The sequence below is a fragment of the Alternaria arbusti genome (genome assembly GCF_024043155.1).
Source record: "Alternaria arbusti strain BMP 1465 chromosome Unknown scaffold_1, whole genome shotgun sequence".
NCBI classification, from domain to species: domain Eukaryota; kingdom Fungi; phylum Ascomycota; class Dothideomycetes; order Pleosporales; family Pleosporaceae; genus Alternaria; species Alternaria arbusti.
The window spans coordinates 3,070,954-3,087,963 of record NW_026249941.1 but is presented as its reverse complement, the minus strand read 5'-3'; the positions used below and the strand labels follow the sequence as shown (position 1 = coordinate 3,087,963).

General features: G+C 53.5%; 8 protein-coding genes across 8 annotated transcripts; 5 read left to right on the top strand and 3 right to left on the bottom strand.

Moving 5' to 3' along the window:
• Positions 1-42: 42 nt before the first annotated feature.
• On the bottom strand, positions 43-1,165 carry J4E86_001126 (uncharacterized protein; the record flags this gene model as incomplete). The annotated part of the gene is made up of 3 exons (XM_051441696.1): positions 43-401; positions 453-1,068; positions 1,118-1,165. The coding sequence occupies 3 exons, from the start codon at positions 1,163-1,165 to the stop codon at positions 43-45; spliced, it is 1,023 nt and encodes a 340-aa protein (XP_051307867.1).
• Positions 1,166-2,875: 1,710 nt separating this feature from the next.
• J4E86_001125 (uncharacterized protein) lies at positions 2,876-3,751 on the top strand (the record flags this gene model as incomplete). Its single annotated transcript, XM_051441695.1, has 2 exons — positions 2,876-3,312; positions 3,361-3,751. The coding sequence occupies 2 exons, from the start codon at positions 2,876-2,878 to the stop codon at positions 3,749-3,751; spliced, it is 828 nt and encodes a 275-aa protein (XP_051307866.1).
• Positions 3,752-4,679: 928 nt separating this feature from the next.
• On the bottom strand, positions 4,680-5,435 carry J4E86_001124 (uncharacterized protein; the record flags this gene model as incomplete). Its single annotated transcript, XM_051441694.1, has 1 exon — positions 4,680-5,435. The coding sequence occupies one exon, from the start codon at positions 5,433-5,435 to the stop codon at positions 4,680-4,682; it is 756 nt and encodes a 251-aa protein (XP_051307865.1).
• A 696-nt stretch (positions 5,436-6,131) lies between these two features.
• On the top strand, positions 6,132-6,812 carry J4E86_001123 (uncharacterized protein; the record flags this gene model as incomplete). Its single annotated transcript, XM_051441693.1, has 1 exon — positions 6,132-6,812. One exon carries the CDS (start codon positions 6,132-6,134, stop codon positions 6,810-6,812), a length of 681 nt encoding a protein of 226 aa, XP_051307864.1.
• A 2,325-nt stretch (positions 6,813-9,137) lies between these two features.
• J4E86_001122 (uncharacterized protein) lies at positions 9,138-10,017 on the top strand (the record flags this gene model as incomplete). Its single annotated transcript, XM_051441692.1, has 3 exons — positions 9,138-9,429; positions 9,488-9,902; positions 9,951-10,017. 3 exons carry the CDS (start codon positions 9,138-9,140, stop codon positions 10,015-10,017), a joined length of 774 nt encoding a protein of 257 aa, XP_051307863.1.
• A 1,214-nt stretch (positions 10,018-11,231) lies between these two features.
• J4E86_001121 (uncharacterized protein) lies at positions 11,232-12,806 on the top strand (the record flags this gene model as incomplete). Its single annotated transcript, XM_051441691.1, has 1 exon — positions 11,232-12,806. The coding sequence occupies one exon, from the start codon at positions 11,232-11,234 to the stop codon at positions 12,804-12,806; it is 1,575 nt and encodes a 524-aa protein (XP_051307862.1).
• A 604-nt stretch (positions 12,807-13,410) lies between these two features.
• On the bottom strand, positions 13,411-15,232 carry NDH2 (External alternative NADH-ubiquinone oxidoreductase mitochondrial; the record flags this gene model as incomplete). Its single annotated transcript, XM_051441690.1, has 3 exons — positions 13,411-14,456; positions 14,504-14,842; positions 14,896-15,232. 3 exons carry the CDS (start codon positions 15,230-15,232, stop codon positions 13,411-13,413), a joined length of 1,722 nt encoding a protein of 573 aa, XP_051307861.1.
• Positions 15,233-16,561: 1,329 nt separating this feature from the next.
• J4E86_001119 (uncharacterized protein) lies at positions 16,562-16,921 on the top strand (the record flags this gene model as incomplete). Its single annotated transcript, XM_051441689.1, has 2 exons — positions 16,562-16,642; positions 16,706-16,921. 2 exons carry the CDS (start codon positions 16,562-16,564, stop codon positions 16,919-16,921), a joined length of 297 nt encoding a protein of 98 aa, XP_051307860.1.
• Between the last annotated feature and the right edge of the window lie 89 nt (positions 16,922-17,010).

Genomic DNA, 17,010 nt, shown 5'->3' with positions numbered 1-17,010 from the left:
GTGCATACAGTCATACTAGGTCCATCGATTTCCTTTCATCCCTCAATACGTCGCTGTTAACCGCCCAATAATATAATCCCCACTCATAACATCCTCGTAATTCCTGCCCTTCTCATATGTGCCCGGTATAGCCTCGATCTTGCGATCGTAATTCGGGTTGCAGAAGTAGGCTATTGAGTATCGCGGTGGGTATTCGTCCTTGTCGGCGTCCTCCGGCTTTGGCGGTGGCTCCATAACGCGGTGCTTTGTTGACTTGATGGTGTCGTTCGACCAGCGTGCTAACAGATCGCCCGCGTTGACGACAATGGTGTCTGCGATGGGGGTAGCGTTGACAAAGGTGCCTTTCGGGGAGCGGACCTGAAGACCACCGCGGGCGTCTTGGAAGAGGAGCGTTATAGAGCCTGTCGTCGTGTCAGTCAAATTCTATTTCCGAGTTGCGATGACCACCATACCGTAATCGCTGTGCTCTCCTGCGCGCACCTGCTCCTGCCCATCGTTCCTCTTGAAGATGCTCTTCGACACACCCGGGTAGTGCAGCAGCCTCAGCGTGTTGTCGCCCGCATCCGTAAAACCATCGAACCACTTCTCATCAATACCCATGCCCAGCGCAATAGCGCGCATAACCTGCATGTGCAGGTCCTTGCATGTCTCGAAGAAGCCTATCATCTGCTCCTTGAACTGCGTCGCCTCGTCGTCTCCACTCGGCCACATGTTCGGCATCTCAGGCTGGTCGTCGCGTCCAATCTCCATGCTCTCCTTGAGATCTGGCACCAAGGCGCGCATCTCCGCTTCTGTGCCTGTCTCCTCCAACACTACCAGCTTCTCCCGCCCTTGTGTAACATAGCCGCGATTGGCGGCCGCTGAGTACCATGCCAACTTGTCTTTCTGCTCTTTTGGTCGCGCGAAGAACTTGGCGGAGTGCGAGAATACGGTGGATACGGTCGAGGGGGATATGCCGTGGTTCTTTAGGTAGATGAAGCCCGCGTTTTGGAAGCCTTTGAGGACGGCGTCGGCGGTTTGCTTCTTCGCGTCGGCGTCGCCTGAGAGGAACACGGAGAAGTCGATGAGCTAAGCATTGTTAGGCGCTGATCGGAATGCCTGAGTGAATATGAAGTACCGGAATCTCCAGATCGTCCTGCGAGACGGCTGATGTGATGTTCGCCATGTCGTCACTCCTTGTCGCGTCGTTTCGGTCCGAGCTTGGAAGGGGGTACAGGAGAACGGCTGCTATAAAGACACACTCGCGTGGTGGAAAGAGAGACGTGAGTATCAGGCGATTGACGCGTCGGCGGCCATCTCCGACGTAGTTCAGCCATGATGGGACAGCTCGGTGTTGTAGGCGGGGTTGCTGCCGAACACAGAAGGTGTACACGAGCGCGATAAGGCTAATGGTGGGGTCGCGTGGGTGGAACCTCAACACCACGTCTGCATCGTGATATTCATCTCCGCCTATCATACAGCCGTCTCAATGACATCGAGCTCAATACGTCTCAGCATGTCTCATTTTTGCTCGAACCTCACTGCTCTTCACTCAGCTGGTAGGCCTGAGATGATCGTCTTGTCGCTGGTCGCACCGCCACTTTGGACCCGTCATCATCAGTTTAGACATCGGTTGACTACCATGTCAGGAAATCTTAGTTGTTTGATAGGAGGAGAACACTTGAAACATGGCTTGCATTACGATATTGGTAAGGCGACGGAAGCGATCCTCGTTTGCGTAGTTCGAAGCAAGATATCCAAACGACTACAGACATGTTTTAGGTTACGGAAGAAGCACGACAGCTCATCTTGATACCTGTAAAAGAACCTTGATGAACACACCAACACATCAAAAAGCACAGCAATGACTGGAGGGCAGGATACGGTTTCAATTCGCTCAGTGAAAAAGTATGCGAGTTCATCAACGTCTTGCGATGGTATCTACCTTTCCCATGTCGACTTTTTCGTCTTCTGCAGTCAACGAATATGGTCAACAGCTTGTAACTAAGAACGAGCTCACTTCGCTTCTTTCCAGCGATTCTCAAAAGCGCCCACAAAGAGTTATCCCACTGGTCTTTCAAGTATTTATTTGTTTTATCTCTTCCTCAATTCCACGCATAAAGCGCGGATATCAATGAAAAGAAAAGGTGGGCCGTAAGTGAACCCGTTATTGCCAGTCCCAAGCTTCTCATCTTCCATTCAAGATCTTGTCTCATTGGTAAGAGGGTGATAAAAAATGGTAAGCGATCCACGATGGTCTGAACGCTCACGTCATCTACTAGAGATGTCAACCCAAACACCCAACATCTCCAACGTTAATTTTTACCAGAACGCCGGATTTGCTGAATGCTTGGTAAGTATTTCGTCCAGGATCGAGCATGTCATCAAGATGACGTAGCTCTGGGCAACGAGAGGAGCGGACTACTGCGCCGGACGGTCGCGATCATGACCCGCTCGTCGTTCTCGTACTGTGCGCGGATCCATACAAGTAGCGACGAGTCGCACCAGGTGCTCTGGCAGTGCTCGAATGCGCTTGAATTGGTCGGGGTACTTGTCGAGTGAAGTCTTGTCAAAATCAGCCGTTTCTGCAGTGCGAACTGGGCCGGAGACTGTTTCTCCTGAAGAAGAAAAAGAGAGCAAGAAGGGCAGGGGAGAGCGAGATGATATACTCCTAGTAACACGCTAACAATCGCTCACGTGATGCCAGTAATTCGCGCGCTGGAGCCTAGAGGACGCAGGAACCGCGTGTGAGTAGTGAAGGGGAGAGGAGTCTCAGCTCCCAAACAGGTTAGTCCCACGTCACTGCAAACACCCAGCGCACACAACGACAAAACGCGCTCATCCCCAAATTCTCAGACTACCATCCTCTCCCATTGCCTACCATTCCGACCCGATCATGGACCCACCACGCGTCCAGGCGCTCGTGGAGGAGCTGAACCAAGAGAGAGAGGCCCACAGTGCGACCAAACAAGAAGTCATCAACCTCAGGAAGCATCTGAGGGAATCGGACCGCAAGCGGAAGGTCCTTGAAGGCGACAACGAGCTCTTGGTCCTCAAGTGCAAGTTCCGAGAGGGAGATGGTGAAGACAAAGACGGTGGAAGCAGCGATGGCGACATGACAGCAGTCCATACTGACGACAAGGCGCTCAAGTCTGACCTACCCGACGCCCCAATCCATCACCCAGGAATGTACAAGGCATTCTCGGCCTCACATTCGGAAAGTCTGAACGCCTCGTCTTCGGCAAACTACTTGGACCACACCACCCACGCTCTCTCAGAAGACAATGTCGCCGGCTCTACCCACGGTACCAAGCGGACCTTCGATGAAACCAAGTAAGTAGTCGCCACGATACCACAGCCATTCCGCTAATTGCTCTACAGTTCCGAAGATACCACGCGCGTCATCGTGTGCATACACTGCTATCAACTCAAGCTCCGATGTGACTCCGGAGAACCTTGCAACAACTGCGCCACATTCAAGCGCCTTTGCAAGAGGGCCAAATGCAAGGACTACGAGACTGGAGAATGCAAGCGAGCCAGCTGTCTGAGAGCACATCGCGAGGATGAGGAGGTATACGACAACATCGTCCGTACAGGACATATCGCGAGGGTTGATCCTTCCAAGCCCGCGAAGCCCAAACCAAAGAGGCGGCGGGCCTTCCGGTGCAAGAAGAACGACGATGACAAGAAGGGGGGTTCAGGAGACTCTGATGGTGGTGATGGTGGTGGTGGTGGCGGTGGTACGAGTACTCGCGTTCCTCTGCATTATTAGTCCTACAAGGAGTGCCACGAGGATATCAGGAGTGAGATGGAAGCCACCCATGAATTTGATAGAGCACAAATGTAAACATACACTTCTCGATGCTGCCCAATTCCCTCCTACTTTGGATCAACGCTGCTATATTCGTGAACTCTCAAGTAGGCCTGTCATGCTACAGGAGATTTCCGGGCTGCAGTATCGTTAGCGGCGCGCCCATGTATCTCATAGGTAGGTTGTCAGCCAGCCATGCATTGGGCAATTTGGACAATGTTTACCTCAAACACTACCATCCTTCTGCTTTTGTCGCCGCGCCAAAGAGATGTCGTCAGGAACGAGGATGAGTATTGATCAACCTCCGTGGACTATATAGGATGAACTGTAGTATATGTGTCTCAAATAACATGGTATTGCGTTCCAGCTACCCGGGGACGGCAGCTGTCGGATTTGACACTAGGAGTGGCTACAGTTTGAGGGGCATTTTGTAAAAGCGACATTGAGGTAGAAGTATACATGATCTCAGAGATAGTCCAGTTGTCAACATTCGATTGTATGTATGCGATACAAGTTCTAGGCACTCCTGGTGCGGATGAACTTAGACAATTGCTGCTTGCACCATGATCCGCTGATAAAGACTATCCAGCCTTCGCACCTGGCAAGTCTCGACGTCTTAGTCTACTTCGCCAGGATACTAGGCGCAGACATAACAACACACTGGACAAGCATTGGTCAATGGTTGTCTTATGGGCTGATACTGACTTATCTCACTCCGATGTATTTCCTTTGTTGGGTGAGTTCGGCGACGATGATAATTCTCATGCGATTTTACTGAATGATCATTTCTATCATCGGTCCATTCTATACGTAAGGCTACGGTATCTTATGATGAAGCGTTCATTGCCAACTCTTTCCCTACTAGGCAACGTTCAGACAAGCAAATTACCTAGTCAAGGTCTTCAATCCACCTGTACAAGTAAATCTCCAAGAGCTCGTTCTTGTACATCCTAATTTCCGCCTTGATCTCCGCATTTTCCGCCTCGAGCTTAGCTTTCCTGGCTTTTAAAATCTCGCGCTCGATCTTCTGGGCCCCCACCTCAACCCTATCGACAGCAATCCTCCTTCTGAGCACTGCGTGTTGCTTCTTCGTCTCTTTTATCACCTCCAAAGATCTCGCTGTCTGCGCCTCAATCATCGCTATCTCCTCGCGAAATGCTTTCTTCCTTTCCTCCTTGGCTCTTGCCTTCTCCTCCTTGACTCTCGCTCTCTCCTCCTCCCTCTTCTTTGCCGCTTCTTTTCTTGCCATCAACTCCTTCTTTACAGCCTCCGTCTCCTCCACTAGACGAGCTTTCTCCTCCGCTACACGAGCTTTCGCCTCTTTGTTCATGTCGATACTTTGGTGCAAAAGCTCGGCCCACTCTCCGAGCAATTGCTCGTGAAGGACCCGATGCGCTTCCTTGAGTTCCTCATGATGACGGACAATGGAGGGGTTGGCGTTGATCGCGAGCACAGCTTGATAGTCTTGTTCGATTTTGGCGGCATCGGCAACGAAGACGAGATGTTCCTTTTCTTTTGCTGAGAGCTGCGCATCGAGCTGATCGCGAATCTCGTCGGCTGTAGGCGGACCGAAGAATGGGAGGGCTGTGGTATCTGTACCGTCGTCGCTGTCGGTATGTGTGTTGTCGGGCTCGGTGGAAGACATCGTGGATCGCAGAAGACGGCGTGTCGCGCTTGTGGAGCAGTATGTAGACTCAGACGAGAAGACAGGATAGCGATGGCTGTAGTGGTGACAGAGTTTGAAGCGCGGAGTTGTAGAGTTTGTGTGCTCCTTGGCAGATCTAGCCCGTTACGGATACGTCAGTGAAAGACACAGACGGCGGTTGCTGGATATGTGACGACTTACTCAAGTCAAGATCGAGGTTATCGTTGCTGAGCAAATAGAAATAGATCATTTGTCGAGCGGCGCGTGTAGAGACACTGCCTTTTTCGGTGTCGGTAGCGCCAATAGAGCCTTGAGGGTGTAGGCAGCAAAGCATACGGTCAGGTGTCGGTGTATTTGAGCGTTTGATTGGCCTCTCCTTTCCAACTCGTTGTATCATTCGCAGATAAGGCCGTTTGGTTTGCCTGGGTGACGTCGCAAATTATCGCGAAAATACGCACTGACTATAACGCGTTCTCACTTACTCAAAGTCGCACAATTTGGACCGACTCTCCTCTCTCTCCACCGTCCTCATCTTCATTTCTGAGTACCCATACGCAATTGCGACACGCCGATCAGCTCCGCATATCCCGCCGCCTCCCCGCCACGACTTCCCCGTCACGAGTAAGTTCTGACTGTACGAAGTGCAAGTGAGACATGTACTGACTTCATACCTCTACCTCTGCAGCCGGTTTCACGATGTCTTCTCATACAGGCACCTTCAACGTTCCTGCTACACGGGCAAGCCGCTATGTAGACCCCGATGTGCATGAGGAGCTTGTATTGGCCTTCGCGGATCTGGAAGTTCGTCACGAGGAGCTCGAACGAAACTACGATGACCTCGAGTATGCGTACGATCAGGCGAAGGCACTCGTCGAGCTCGCCCCTGACGACTCCGACGCCACAGAAATGCCTCCCAACTACAACAAGACGAACAATGACCCCTCAAACGACGACTGGTACGGCCCCTGTATCGAGGCTCAGGCTAAGGTCCAGACTCTCGAGGCAGAAGTCGCCAACCTCAAGTACAAGCTCTTCGTTTCTGGGCTTACCGACCAGCCATGGAGCGGAACCGTTGTTGCGCCTGCAGCCGAGAATACTTCCCCCAACGAGCCACCGGATGAAACCACTGTTACGTCTGCGGCCGAGACTGCTTCCCCCACTGACGAGCCATCGGATGAAACCATCGTCGCGCCTGAAGCTGGTCCTGCTCCCACCGACGACGAGCCGAGAGGCCACAAGCGTACTCTCTCGCAGTCCGAGGTCGCATCAACTGAGAATGTCGAGAGCAAGAAGGCCCGCCCTGCATTCTGGAGTGGAGACCTGACGAGGCGACCTAAGAAAAACCCAAAGAGACGTCAAGCACAGACACAGGTTTGAGGTAGACATACCCCCAGACATGTATTGTACAAAATGCTAACATATCTTTTAGCAGCTACATGGGCTCCCGTTGGTATCTTCAGTCACCCGGAAGCTCACTGAAGCTTGCCGGGCCTCATCGTTGGTCCTGATGTATGTGGTAGCGTTGGGGATGGGTTGCAGCATACTGGGCCGGATTGCAAGGCTAGATAAAATCGCTGAGTTGGTAATAAGGAATTCGAAGCACTAAACTATTGAGATAGACAACGTGATTGTGATCTAACAGCCTCCCCGGTGATTTATATGTTGCATGTGCATCCGCTGTTGATGCGATGTTGTCGTGAAAGAGAGGCGAGAATCTGGGACTCGTGAGGTTGGAAGACACGTACCTCGGCGTTAAAGTGGATACCTCGATGCTTAACTCCGAGCTTGTGAGGCGCAGCTTCCTCAACACCGCCATCTCAAGACATGCGGGCCTACTCAACACTACCGACAGCTCAACATGTCGTTCCCGAAGCGCGCATGTCCACTGTTCGAGCTTCCACAGGAGCTTCTCGAAAGCGTACTCAGCTACCTTCTTTCGTCCCGAGACGTCTCGAACCTGTCTCGTACCTGCAAAGCTCTGCATACAAAGACCGTAGCGTACCTCTACAGCAACATCAGCATGGAATGGCAGGTCGTTCAAGCAACTCGCCCACTGACTGTTGCTGGTGTGGATGTCCCACAAGCTCTCCGTCCCAACCTTCTTTTGCAAGCGATCTTGGCGAATCCCGCGTACGCGCAATCGATTACTGCTTTGAAACTGCAGAGTACCGGGCTTGGGAATTTTTGGTATTCGTCGTTTAATTATCCACGCAGACGGGAGCCTTTGGAGAAGCGGCACCCGGATGTTGCCCCAAATTGGACGAACGCGAAGCAGCGACTGGCCCTGGACGCCGTACGGAATGTAGGGCTGGAGTGGCACCATAGAGGACGGGAAGATCCTTTTGCAGTCAGCGGTTGCTCTTGGTATGAAGCCATCCTGATGTACGATTTGGATGCTACCATGGCGCTGCTCGTGTGGATGTGTCCCAATCTTGTATCACTCGATCTAGGGTTCCACATCGGCGACGACGTAGTGTACCTCCCTGAGGTCTTGTGGAGGATGTCCTCTGCTGGTGCAGAGTCACAAGCTCTAGGATGTCGCAAGCTTCGAAACGTTCATCTCGGCCATGTGCACATCGATAATGAGGAGGAGCAGCCGAGTGATAGGTGGAGTCGGGTCAGATATCTACACCCACATCTGGATTGGAGGGGATATTGGGCCTTCTTTTGGTGTCCAAACATCCAGAAGATTGAAATGAGCCTAATGGATGAGACTGCTTACGCAGGTTTCCAGAAAGCAACACCTCTACCTGTCTGCTCAACGTTGACGATATTGAGACTTGGCGAGTCTTCAGTGAAACCAGACACACTCGCGAAACTGCTGTCTTGCACACCATCTTTGAGGAAATTGGACTACGAATACTGGGTTCGCGATCAGGCGTTCATCACCGTGGATTGCGCATCGCTCAGTGCCGCGTTCAACAGTGTTAAGAACACCTTAGAACATTTGAGATTCTTCTGTCAAATGCATTCGCCGGGGTCCGTTGACGTCTACGGTAAATGCCACCTTCGGGACTATCCCGTTCTCTCCCACCTTCACGTCTCGCCTGCTGTGATACTAGGCGATGACGCTTCCCTTTGGCCCCGAATCGAGGCTGTTATGCCATCGAGCTTGGAGGAGCTGTGCTTTGTCGACGACGATTTACTCGAGTTCTGGAGCCCGAAGGAATTGATACCGTTGCTAGACGACTTTTTCCAGGGCGATTGGAGAGCTAGAACACCAAAGCTGCAACGCGTGTACGCGACGGACAACAAGTCTTGGCTGGATGCGTATGGAACGGACTATCTGCGGCTTTTGAGCGAACGAAATGGATTAGAACACGGTGAATAACAACAGAGCAAGAGAATGAAGCTTTCAAGAATACAACATCGCGACTGTCGGGGATTCTGGGACGAGAACTCCGAAGCCGAGACAATACGAAATGTCCAGTCGGCGCGAAACGTTCCGCCGTGTACCGACATCACGATGATGGCGATGATGTTCGTGCTGCATCGGGAGCTGGACCCTGAGATCGCGTATTATGGGATGACGTCTTCGATTGAGGACAGACGCGACGCGAGACCGTACAAAGACAATGGCATACCACGATTTCTTGCTGAACCTCATCCTACATCTACAATCCCATCTCGCTGCATCGCATTCGTATACGTGACCATACGTGCGTTCCCACCACAACCTCGAATACCATCACAGCCTCCAGTATGGGCAACACACAGTCGACGGTGCGCTACCTTGCGCCGGCATCCTTCATCTACGACTTTGCTTTGCAACAATATGGCATCTTTTCGTCGCCCAACATGATGGATATCCATAACCGGAATCTTGCTGCCTTCAGCCCATACCCATACTTCATTGGCGCATTCTTCTTCCCACAGCAAATCTTCCAGCTGGTCTGGCTGTGGAAGCTATGGAAGCAAGATGGTAATGCGCAAGAGTGTGCGATGATGAACAAGTTTGCTTGGGTTTACAGTCTGGGCAACTTTTGCATTGGAAGTACGTATCATTCAAGTACAACGTGGTGGTGTAGGATGCATATTGACGTGTGCGACAGCCTGGATGTTCTTCTGGAACTCGAACAACTTGGAGACATCGAACATCTTCGTCATTATCAACACACTGGCGCAAGTCGGTTACATCGCTACGGCGCTTGAACCGCTCGACACGCGATCAACACCCAACCTCCTCACCCACATTGTCTCGAAGACATTCGCGGGTATCGGTGTACTGGATCTCCTACACAACACATCTGCAGCCTACTTTGTAGGTGTAGAGCCCAGTTCGCTGGTGCAGGTGGCTACCGGTGTTGGTTTCGCCGCGGCGGCAAGCATGAGCGACTGGATCTTCGGCGGCTGCTTGGTATACGACCTCGTTGCATTGACTGTTGGACAGGAGGGCAACTGGTCGAGGCTGCTAGGCGGATACGCGGCCATGACAGCGGGTATTGTGGCCTTCAGGAACTTCTTCTAGTAGGTGCACTCGGCCGTCGCATGCTGAGTCGTGCTGACGGATCGCAGTCCAAGGTGGAAGGCGCAGAAGGAGGGAAGGTACGCCAGGGTCGAGAATGGCGGTGACGTGGTTTAGATATTGGGGGGTTGCAGGTCGCGATACTTACCTTGATGCGGACATCTCAGTGATGTGCACGTTGATTACTTCCTATAATGATAATTAAACTTCGTATCACTCTGCGGTCTTGGTAGCACATCCAGTCTGGTTCGCTGTTTTTAATATGCAGGTTCCAGAAGCTCGACACACCACGATGCCTCAAGTCCGGCCTCACTCATGGTGGGTTTCTGTTACGTTTCGGGGCAGATCTTAGTGCAGTGTATTAGTTGAGGCTTGGAGGCCGAAGCGACGGACCCATCCGATGGCGGAGAGGAGGGGCAGATAGGCATGCATCGTCATTACAGCTGGCGCGCTATAGGCCGACCCCATATTGAAGTTGCTCGATCTGTGATGTGCGTAGATCTGGCGATGGCAGATTGGTGCTGCAAGATCCAGCCGGTGTCCCTTCCGCGTGACGTGCCAGCCTGATGGTCGTCGCCAAGGCCCGCGAACGGCGGCAAGCAGCTCGGAGACATGTGCGCTAGCATGATGCGCGTGCGCGCCCTTGCCCTCGAGATAAGCAACTCTTATCAATCACTCATAGCATCCCACCCGCCCAAGTCACACTGCTCCCGTCATGGCAGGCCTAGCCGCAACGGATACCGCTTGGCCTCGCATCGGTCATGCGAGCCCGCCGGGGGATCCTCTAGCATGTGGAGATGCTTCCTTTTGGGAGCCTGCGGTTGGCTGCGGTGGATGACTGTTGACGGCCGTGAGCTGCTGTATGTCTTCTGTCACCTTGCTCTGACGTCTCGTGTCTTCTTCACGACTCCTCCTCTTCCATTGCCTGCATCCCGCGCTTCTCGTGGCTGTCATAACCTCCATTTCTGCACGCCGAGTCTTATCAGCAACTGACCGGTTCCACGACGTCACAGCGCCGAGCTTTGGAACAGCGACTCTCACGCGACAACTAATACACATCTCTTGAAGAACGGTCGATCAACCTGTACTTCAATTCTGATACCGACGTTACGCGTGCGTCGTATATGAGGTTGCATCCACGCCTCTGTGGCTGTACCAAGAGCCCGAATCAGCGCCTGACCACCCAGCCTGCGCTACCGAGACGTGAGGAAGAAGCAAGAAGCATCCGGGACTACGCGCGTTGGAGTTCCGGTTGACTCTCTACGGCAGTCACAGTCCAGGAAGTTGCGTCGTTCCTTCCCATCGAACCCTCGAATTCGACCTATGGCACCATGCCTCCATACCTATCCCCTCTACACATAGCCAAACCCTCGTTACCACCGACCTGCGAACCTGCGAACGAGTTTCTGTATCATCTCTCGGCGGCTTTCCACACCTGCGTACCTACGAACCTCGCGCTCGTCTCGACATTGCTCGGCACGTGCAGCATCATATCATGGCTGTTCGCACAGCTACCACAAATATACAAGAACCATAAGCTGAAGTCGACATCTGGACTGAGCGCGTTCTTCTTGACAGAATGGCTCCTGGGTGATGTGACGAACCTGTTGGGCTGCCTGTTCACCGGGCAGGCGTCATGGCAAGTCATTATCGCAGGCTACTACGTCTTCGTCGACTGCTGCCTGTGTGGTCAGTGGGTGTGGTACGAGCTGCTGCACCACGGACGGCCGCTGAGGCCGATCTGGGGGCGATGGAGCAGCTCAGCTGGCAGCGGTTCAGGTGGCGGAGGCTCTGCCATGCATCAGGTTCTGGATGGGATGAGCATAGGCGGTACGAACAACGCGTCTAGCCCGCCAAAGTCACCGCAAGATTCAAGCGACACGAAGAACGTTGCACAGGATAGCGCGGCCAAAGACGTACCGCGCTCGAACGCAAAGGAAACCTTTAGGATACCCAACTTTGCGCGCTCGCCCATGCCTACGAAAGAGTCATGGCAAAGTACATCTCCGTCAGGCGCATCACCCAACCCCAAGGTGCGGATAGCAGCCTCGAGCTCACCTATGCCCTCGCCCAAGACCGTCCTATACATAACCCTCATGATCGCCGTACTCGCCAACCCTACCACCGCAACGCCGATAAGTCCTTTCGCGCCAGGCCTCGCCCGCGCTCGCAGCCTTTCCGCGTATACAACTACCGCGACCAGCTCGCCCAGTGCCTCGGAGACTGCCGGCAAAGTCTTCTCATGGATGAGCACATTCTTATACCTCGGATCGCGCCTCCCCCAACTCTACATGAACCAGGTCCGCAAATCGACAGCCGGCCTGTCTCCCACCCTCTTCGCGGCCGCCTTCTTCGGCAACCTCTTCTACTCGACTTCCCTCCTCACAAACCCTTGCGCGTGGTACGACTATGCGCCAGGCGAAGGCTTCGGCTGGGTCGACCCCCAAGGCAGCGTGAGAGAAGACTGGGTTCTACGCGCCGCACCCTTCTTCCTCGGCGCAGCAGGCGTACTCCTCATGGACGCAGCAGTCGGTCTACAATTCTGGCATTTCGGCGACGCCACACCACGGGGCCGATCGCCAACGCCCCGCGACGACGAAGTCATCATCACCGTTGACGACCACGGTAAGCTGGTGCGCAGGAGTATGCATTGGCGCCGTGTAAGCGGGTGGATGAGGGGCTGGGCTCCGGCTGTCAGTGTAGCTGCTACGCCGAATGTGAGCCGTGCGAATACGCCGATGGACTCTCCGAGAGATACGAGTCCGGCTAGTACAGCTGGAAGTAGTTCGAGCAAGAGCATTCCCATCAAAGGTAGGGGTAGTGCGTTGGATGAGGCGAGGGCACTTCTAGGGACGAGCAGACATGCGAGTCCGAGGAGTTATGGCGCTGTGGGTAGTCCTAGATAGTGGATTCGTTGCATTTGCGGCGATCGATGGATTTCTTGAGTGCGTGGCATCTTGCATCTACGATGGGCGTTTGGGAACACGGCCTATAACCTATACATATTAGCTTACGAAATGATCATTATCCTTACCATAACAATTCTACTTCCAAAGCGACTTGCAAAACAATCACCGAGCCAACACAAAGTCAGTGTTCAGATAGATGGTAGAGAACAATAGTTGTAACGTAGTAATACTGCAGTTGATCTTCCGCTGTCTCATAAAGGTTCCTATCTATCTACGAGTGTCCAAAGAAAGCAACCAAGTCTAACCCGCCTCTGACTCTGGCAAAAGGGGAAAAAAGCACCAAAACGCCGAGCTCGACTAGCAACAAGAACATGTGACCAGACCGAAAACCCGAAGAGCCGCCCTACTGCTGCGAGGTATCACACCCTTATACAAAACGTGACGAGTAATCGTACAGAAGAAGCCGGGAGGGGTGTGTGTGTGTGTGTGTGGTGTACATAGGCAACGCCGTGATTAGCGCTTGCCCTTCAGGAAGTCGAACTTTTAGGGAATCTCTAGAAAAGGATGGGGAGGGAGTAACGCCATTTGGAGGAAAAGGCGTTTAGACACGCGAGACATCGCGACCGAAGCACTTGGCCTTGGCCCAGTCGAGCATGACCAATATCCTGTTGCGGGTGCTGAAGCACATGCTGAGGTAGGCGGAGCGCCAGAAGATGTAGGTGATGGTACCACCGGAAGCGATGTTGCCGGAGAACCACGAGATGTCGGCAACGGCCTTCTCAGAACCAATGTAGGCGAGCGAACCCTGGTGAGAGTACTCAAAGGGACCGATGGATTTGATCCTCCTCAGCCTCTGCTGCAGAGCCTTGATCTCGCCGAAGACCTTGTCACGGGCCTCCTTGCCGGGTGCCTTCTCCTGGGCGACGGAAAGCTCAGCAAGCTCACCCTCAATCTCGGAGGTCTTGGCCATGTTGTTGAACATGCGGGCGAGGAAAGCACCTTCCTGAGCAGCGACCTGGGCAGTGGGAGCGTAGTTGGCAACAGCGCAGTCACCGACGGCCCATACGTTCTCAGTACCCTTGACGACGAGGTACTCATTTACGGCGAGACCGCGGCGGGAGTCCTTCTGTGCGGGGATCTGGTTGATGAGGTCCTTGACGATGGGTCGGAGAGCGTTACCGGTGGCCCAGACAAGGAGACCATAGGGGATCTTCTCGAGCTGCTTCTTGCCGTCGGGGCCAGTCGACTCAGCCTCGATGAACTTGGGTGTGACGTTCTTGACCATGGTCTTTGTGCGGATGGTGATGGTCTCCTCCTTGAAAGTCTTCTCGGTGTAGTCGATGAGCTGCTTGGAGAACATGGGAAGGACATTGGGGAGGGCCTCGACGAGGGTGACGTGGAAGTTATCCTGGATCTCGGGAAGCCACTTCTTCAGATCGGAGTGGAAGAAGTCCTGAAGTTCACCGGCAAACTCGACACCGGTAGGTCCACCTCCGACAACGACCATGTGCAGCAGGCGCTTCTTCTCCTCGTCAGACTGGTCCTTGAAGGTAGCAGTCTCGCAGCAGTCCATGATACGGTTTCGGATGCGCTGGGCGTCGCCGACCTCCTTCAGGAAGAGACCGTTTTCCTTAACACCGGGGATACCTGTTCCATGTCAGCTGAGTTCGGGTGAGAATGGGCGGATGACGCACCGAAAGTGGCGTTCTCAGCACCAACACCAACGACGAGCATGTCAAAGGGCACCTCGGTCTGGGAGACGTCGCCCTTGATGTCGGAGTCGTCGCTGATGTAGACGACCTTCTTCTCGTAGTCGATCTTGGTGGCTTCGGCTTCGTAGTATTTGACCTGGGCCTTCTTGTGGCGCAAGAAGTTGCGGATGGGCTCCATGATGGAGCGGTGCTCGATGGTGCCGACAGTGCATGAGGGCAGGAGGGGGGTGAAGAGGAAGTAGTTGCGCGGGGAGACGACGATGACATTGTAGTTTTCCGTGTCGAGCTTCTTCAGCAGAGAGACGGAGCCCCAGCCGGTACCTGTCGCGTGTCAGATGCATTCGATGCGTGCTGGGTCATTCGTCGCTACTCACCGAGGACGACGAGCGTCTTCTTGCTTGGGTCAGGCGGCGGCTGGTCGGCGGGGTTGCGAGTCTCGTAGATGCCGTATCCGACGTATCCCAGGCCGGCGATGGCAGAGAGGTACGTGAGGCGCCAGGTCCAGCGCAGGAGGCGGAACCTCTTGGCCTTGGGCTTGGGCGCGCTGCTCGACTGCTGGCGGACAGACTGGCGGAGGGCAATCTGGTACTGCGTGGGCCGGGGCGTCCAGCGCGCTCTGTTGGCGATAAGCGACGGGCGCTGGGTGGTGAAGGTCCTGCGTCCAGCCAGCTGAACCTGCGAGAGCACATTGGCAGCGGCGAGCGGCCTCATGGTGGGTGCCATTGCAATGGTGGAAGCTGCGGGAGAGCTTCACGGAGTCAATGGCTGGGTGCGGGTGGTAGGGAGGCGAGCGAAGGGATGGTGAGGATGTCTCGTCGGAGCGCGGGAGTCAACTTTTTCTTAGCGATGACGAACACCCTACCAAGACGCCTCGCTCGCAGGGGTCTTTGCTTCTGCGCCGAAAGATAAGCCTTGTTCCAATTAAAGCCCGCCCTGCCCTGCCCACGCCCACACGCGAATTATTTCGAGCGCCAGGACAGCTACCATTAGTTCTCGAGGCCGATCACCCGCTACTCCCACGCTTTCGTTGGGATTGTGCTGATGCTCTTGTGGCTGCACCCAAACCTTCACCTCCACGTCCAGTCATACACATCATCACATAGAGTGCAAAATGCCTCATTGCATTCTCAATCCCTTGCGCCCCCATTGCTCAGCTCAACAAGTTATGGCCTCGCCATTCCTCGGCTCGGCACCGACTCCGGTGGCCAGCCATCGGCATGCACTTTTGCAGTGAGCACCCGCATCCGGTACCGCGGACGCACACATGGTGGCTTCAAGTGCCTTTTAGCCGAGCCGCATGTCCCTGAGCCTCAGCGACCTGCATACTGGCCTCGTAGACCGACGGAATTCCTGGTTTTGCGGACCCGCCTGCCCAGGGTTGTGGTAAATAGTCATCATCCTACATCGCCCGAAACGACACGCGCCACCCGTGCACCCTATGGATGACTCAAATACAGGATCTGGCAGGACGTGAAACGAGGGATATCTAAATTCGTGTTTTGATATTTGCCATCTCAGTGCTGGACATGACCATCCGTTCCTGCCCCACGAAATGTTGAATGCTACCTACGCTGCTTGTGGACTTGGCAGGAGCTATTTCGCCAGCATGATCCATGGATGCTTCCCTGAATTCATCTTGAGATTCTAGTGCTCCGTTACACATACACATAGTATGCACTTAGCTGCATGCTCTAATCGATTTCGCTAATCGCTTATACCGGACTTGCTCAACAGGTGCGCTCTTCTAAGCATACAACAAAATCAGACCCTCTAAAAAACATCTTGTGAATATGTAGCTCGGGACCGGAAGAATGTCATTCTGGATCGCGAACAGTAAGCTCAATTTACAAGAGACAATCTTGGAATGATGATGACATGCATTCACCCCGCTCCTTTGCTTATCGATAGACATCCCCCTCACCTAGTAGTCCACTACACAACAGTACAACGATACTCATCTCTCTAAACTTTCCAGTATTCAGGAACTACCCGTGAATCTAATACCATTCCTTTCTCCAGACACTGAAATCTATATAAACCATGCCCCACGCAACCGCAACCGTAAACGGCATCCTAGTAGCCGAGACCGACTCCTACGAAGTCGTCGACGGAAACATCTACGTAATCAACCCTCCTCCTTTCTTGCCCATAATAAGCCCCTTCAATCCATCTGATCCATGCCAGTTCCCACCCGACACCATTAAGAGCAACCACTTCAGCCCCACTTCAACCAAGACGCACTGCCCTTATAAGGGGGACGCAAGCTACTACACCGTCACAGCCAACAAGACGGAAGTAAAAGATGCAGCGTGGTACTACCCGGAGCCATTGGAAAGCATGAACAATATCAAGGGTTATGTTGCTTTCTACAAGGGAAAAGCTGAGGTGAAGAGTGAATAGACGAAAGACAAAGTAATATGGTGGTCATGGGGTTACATGTGGATATGGGTATATTCAGTATCAATTGAACCCCAAAGAAACATGATGCA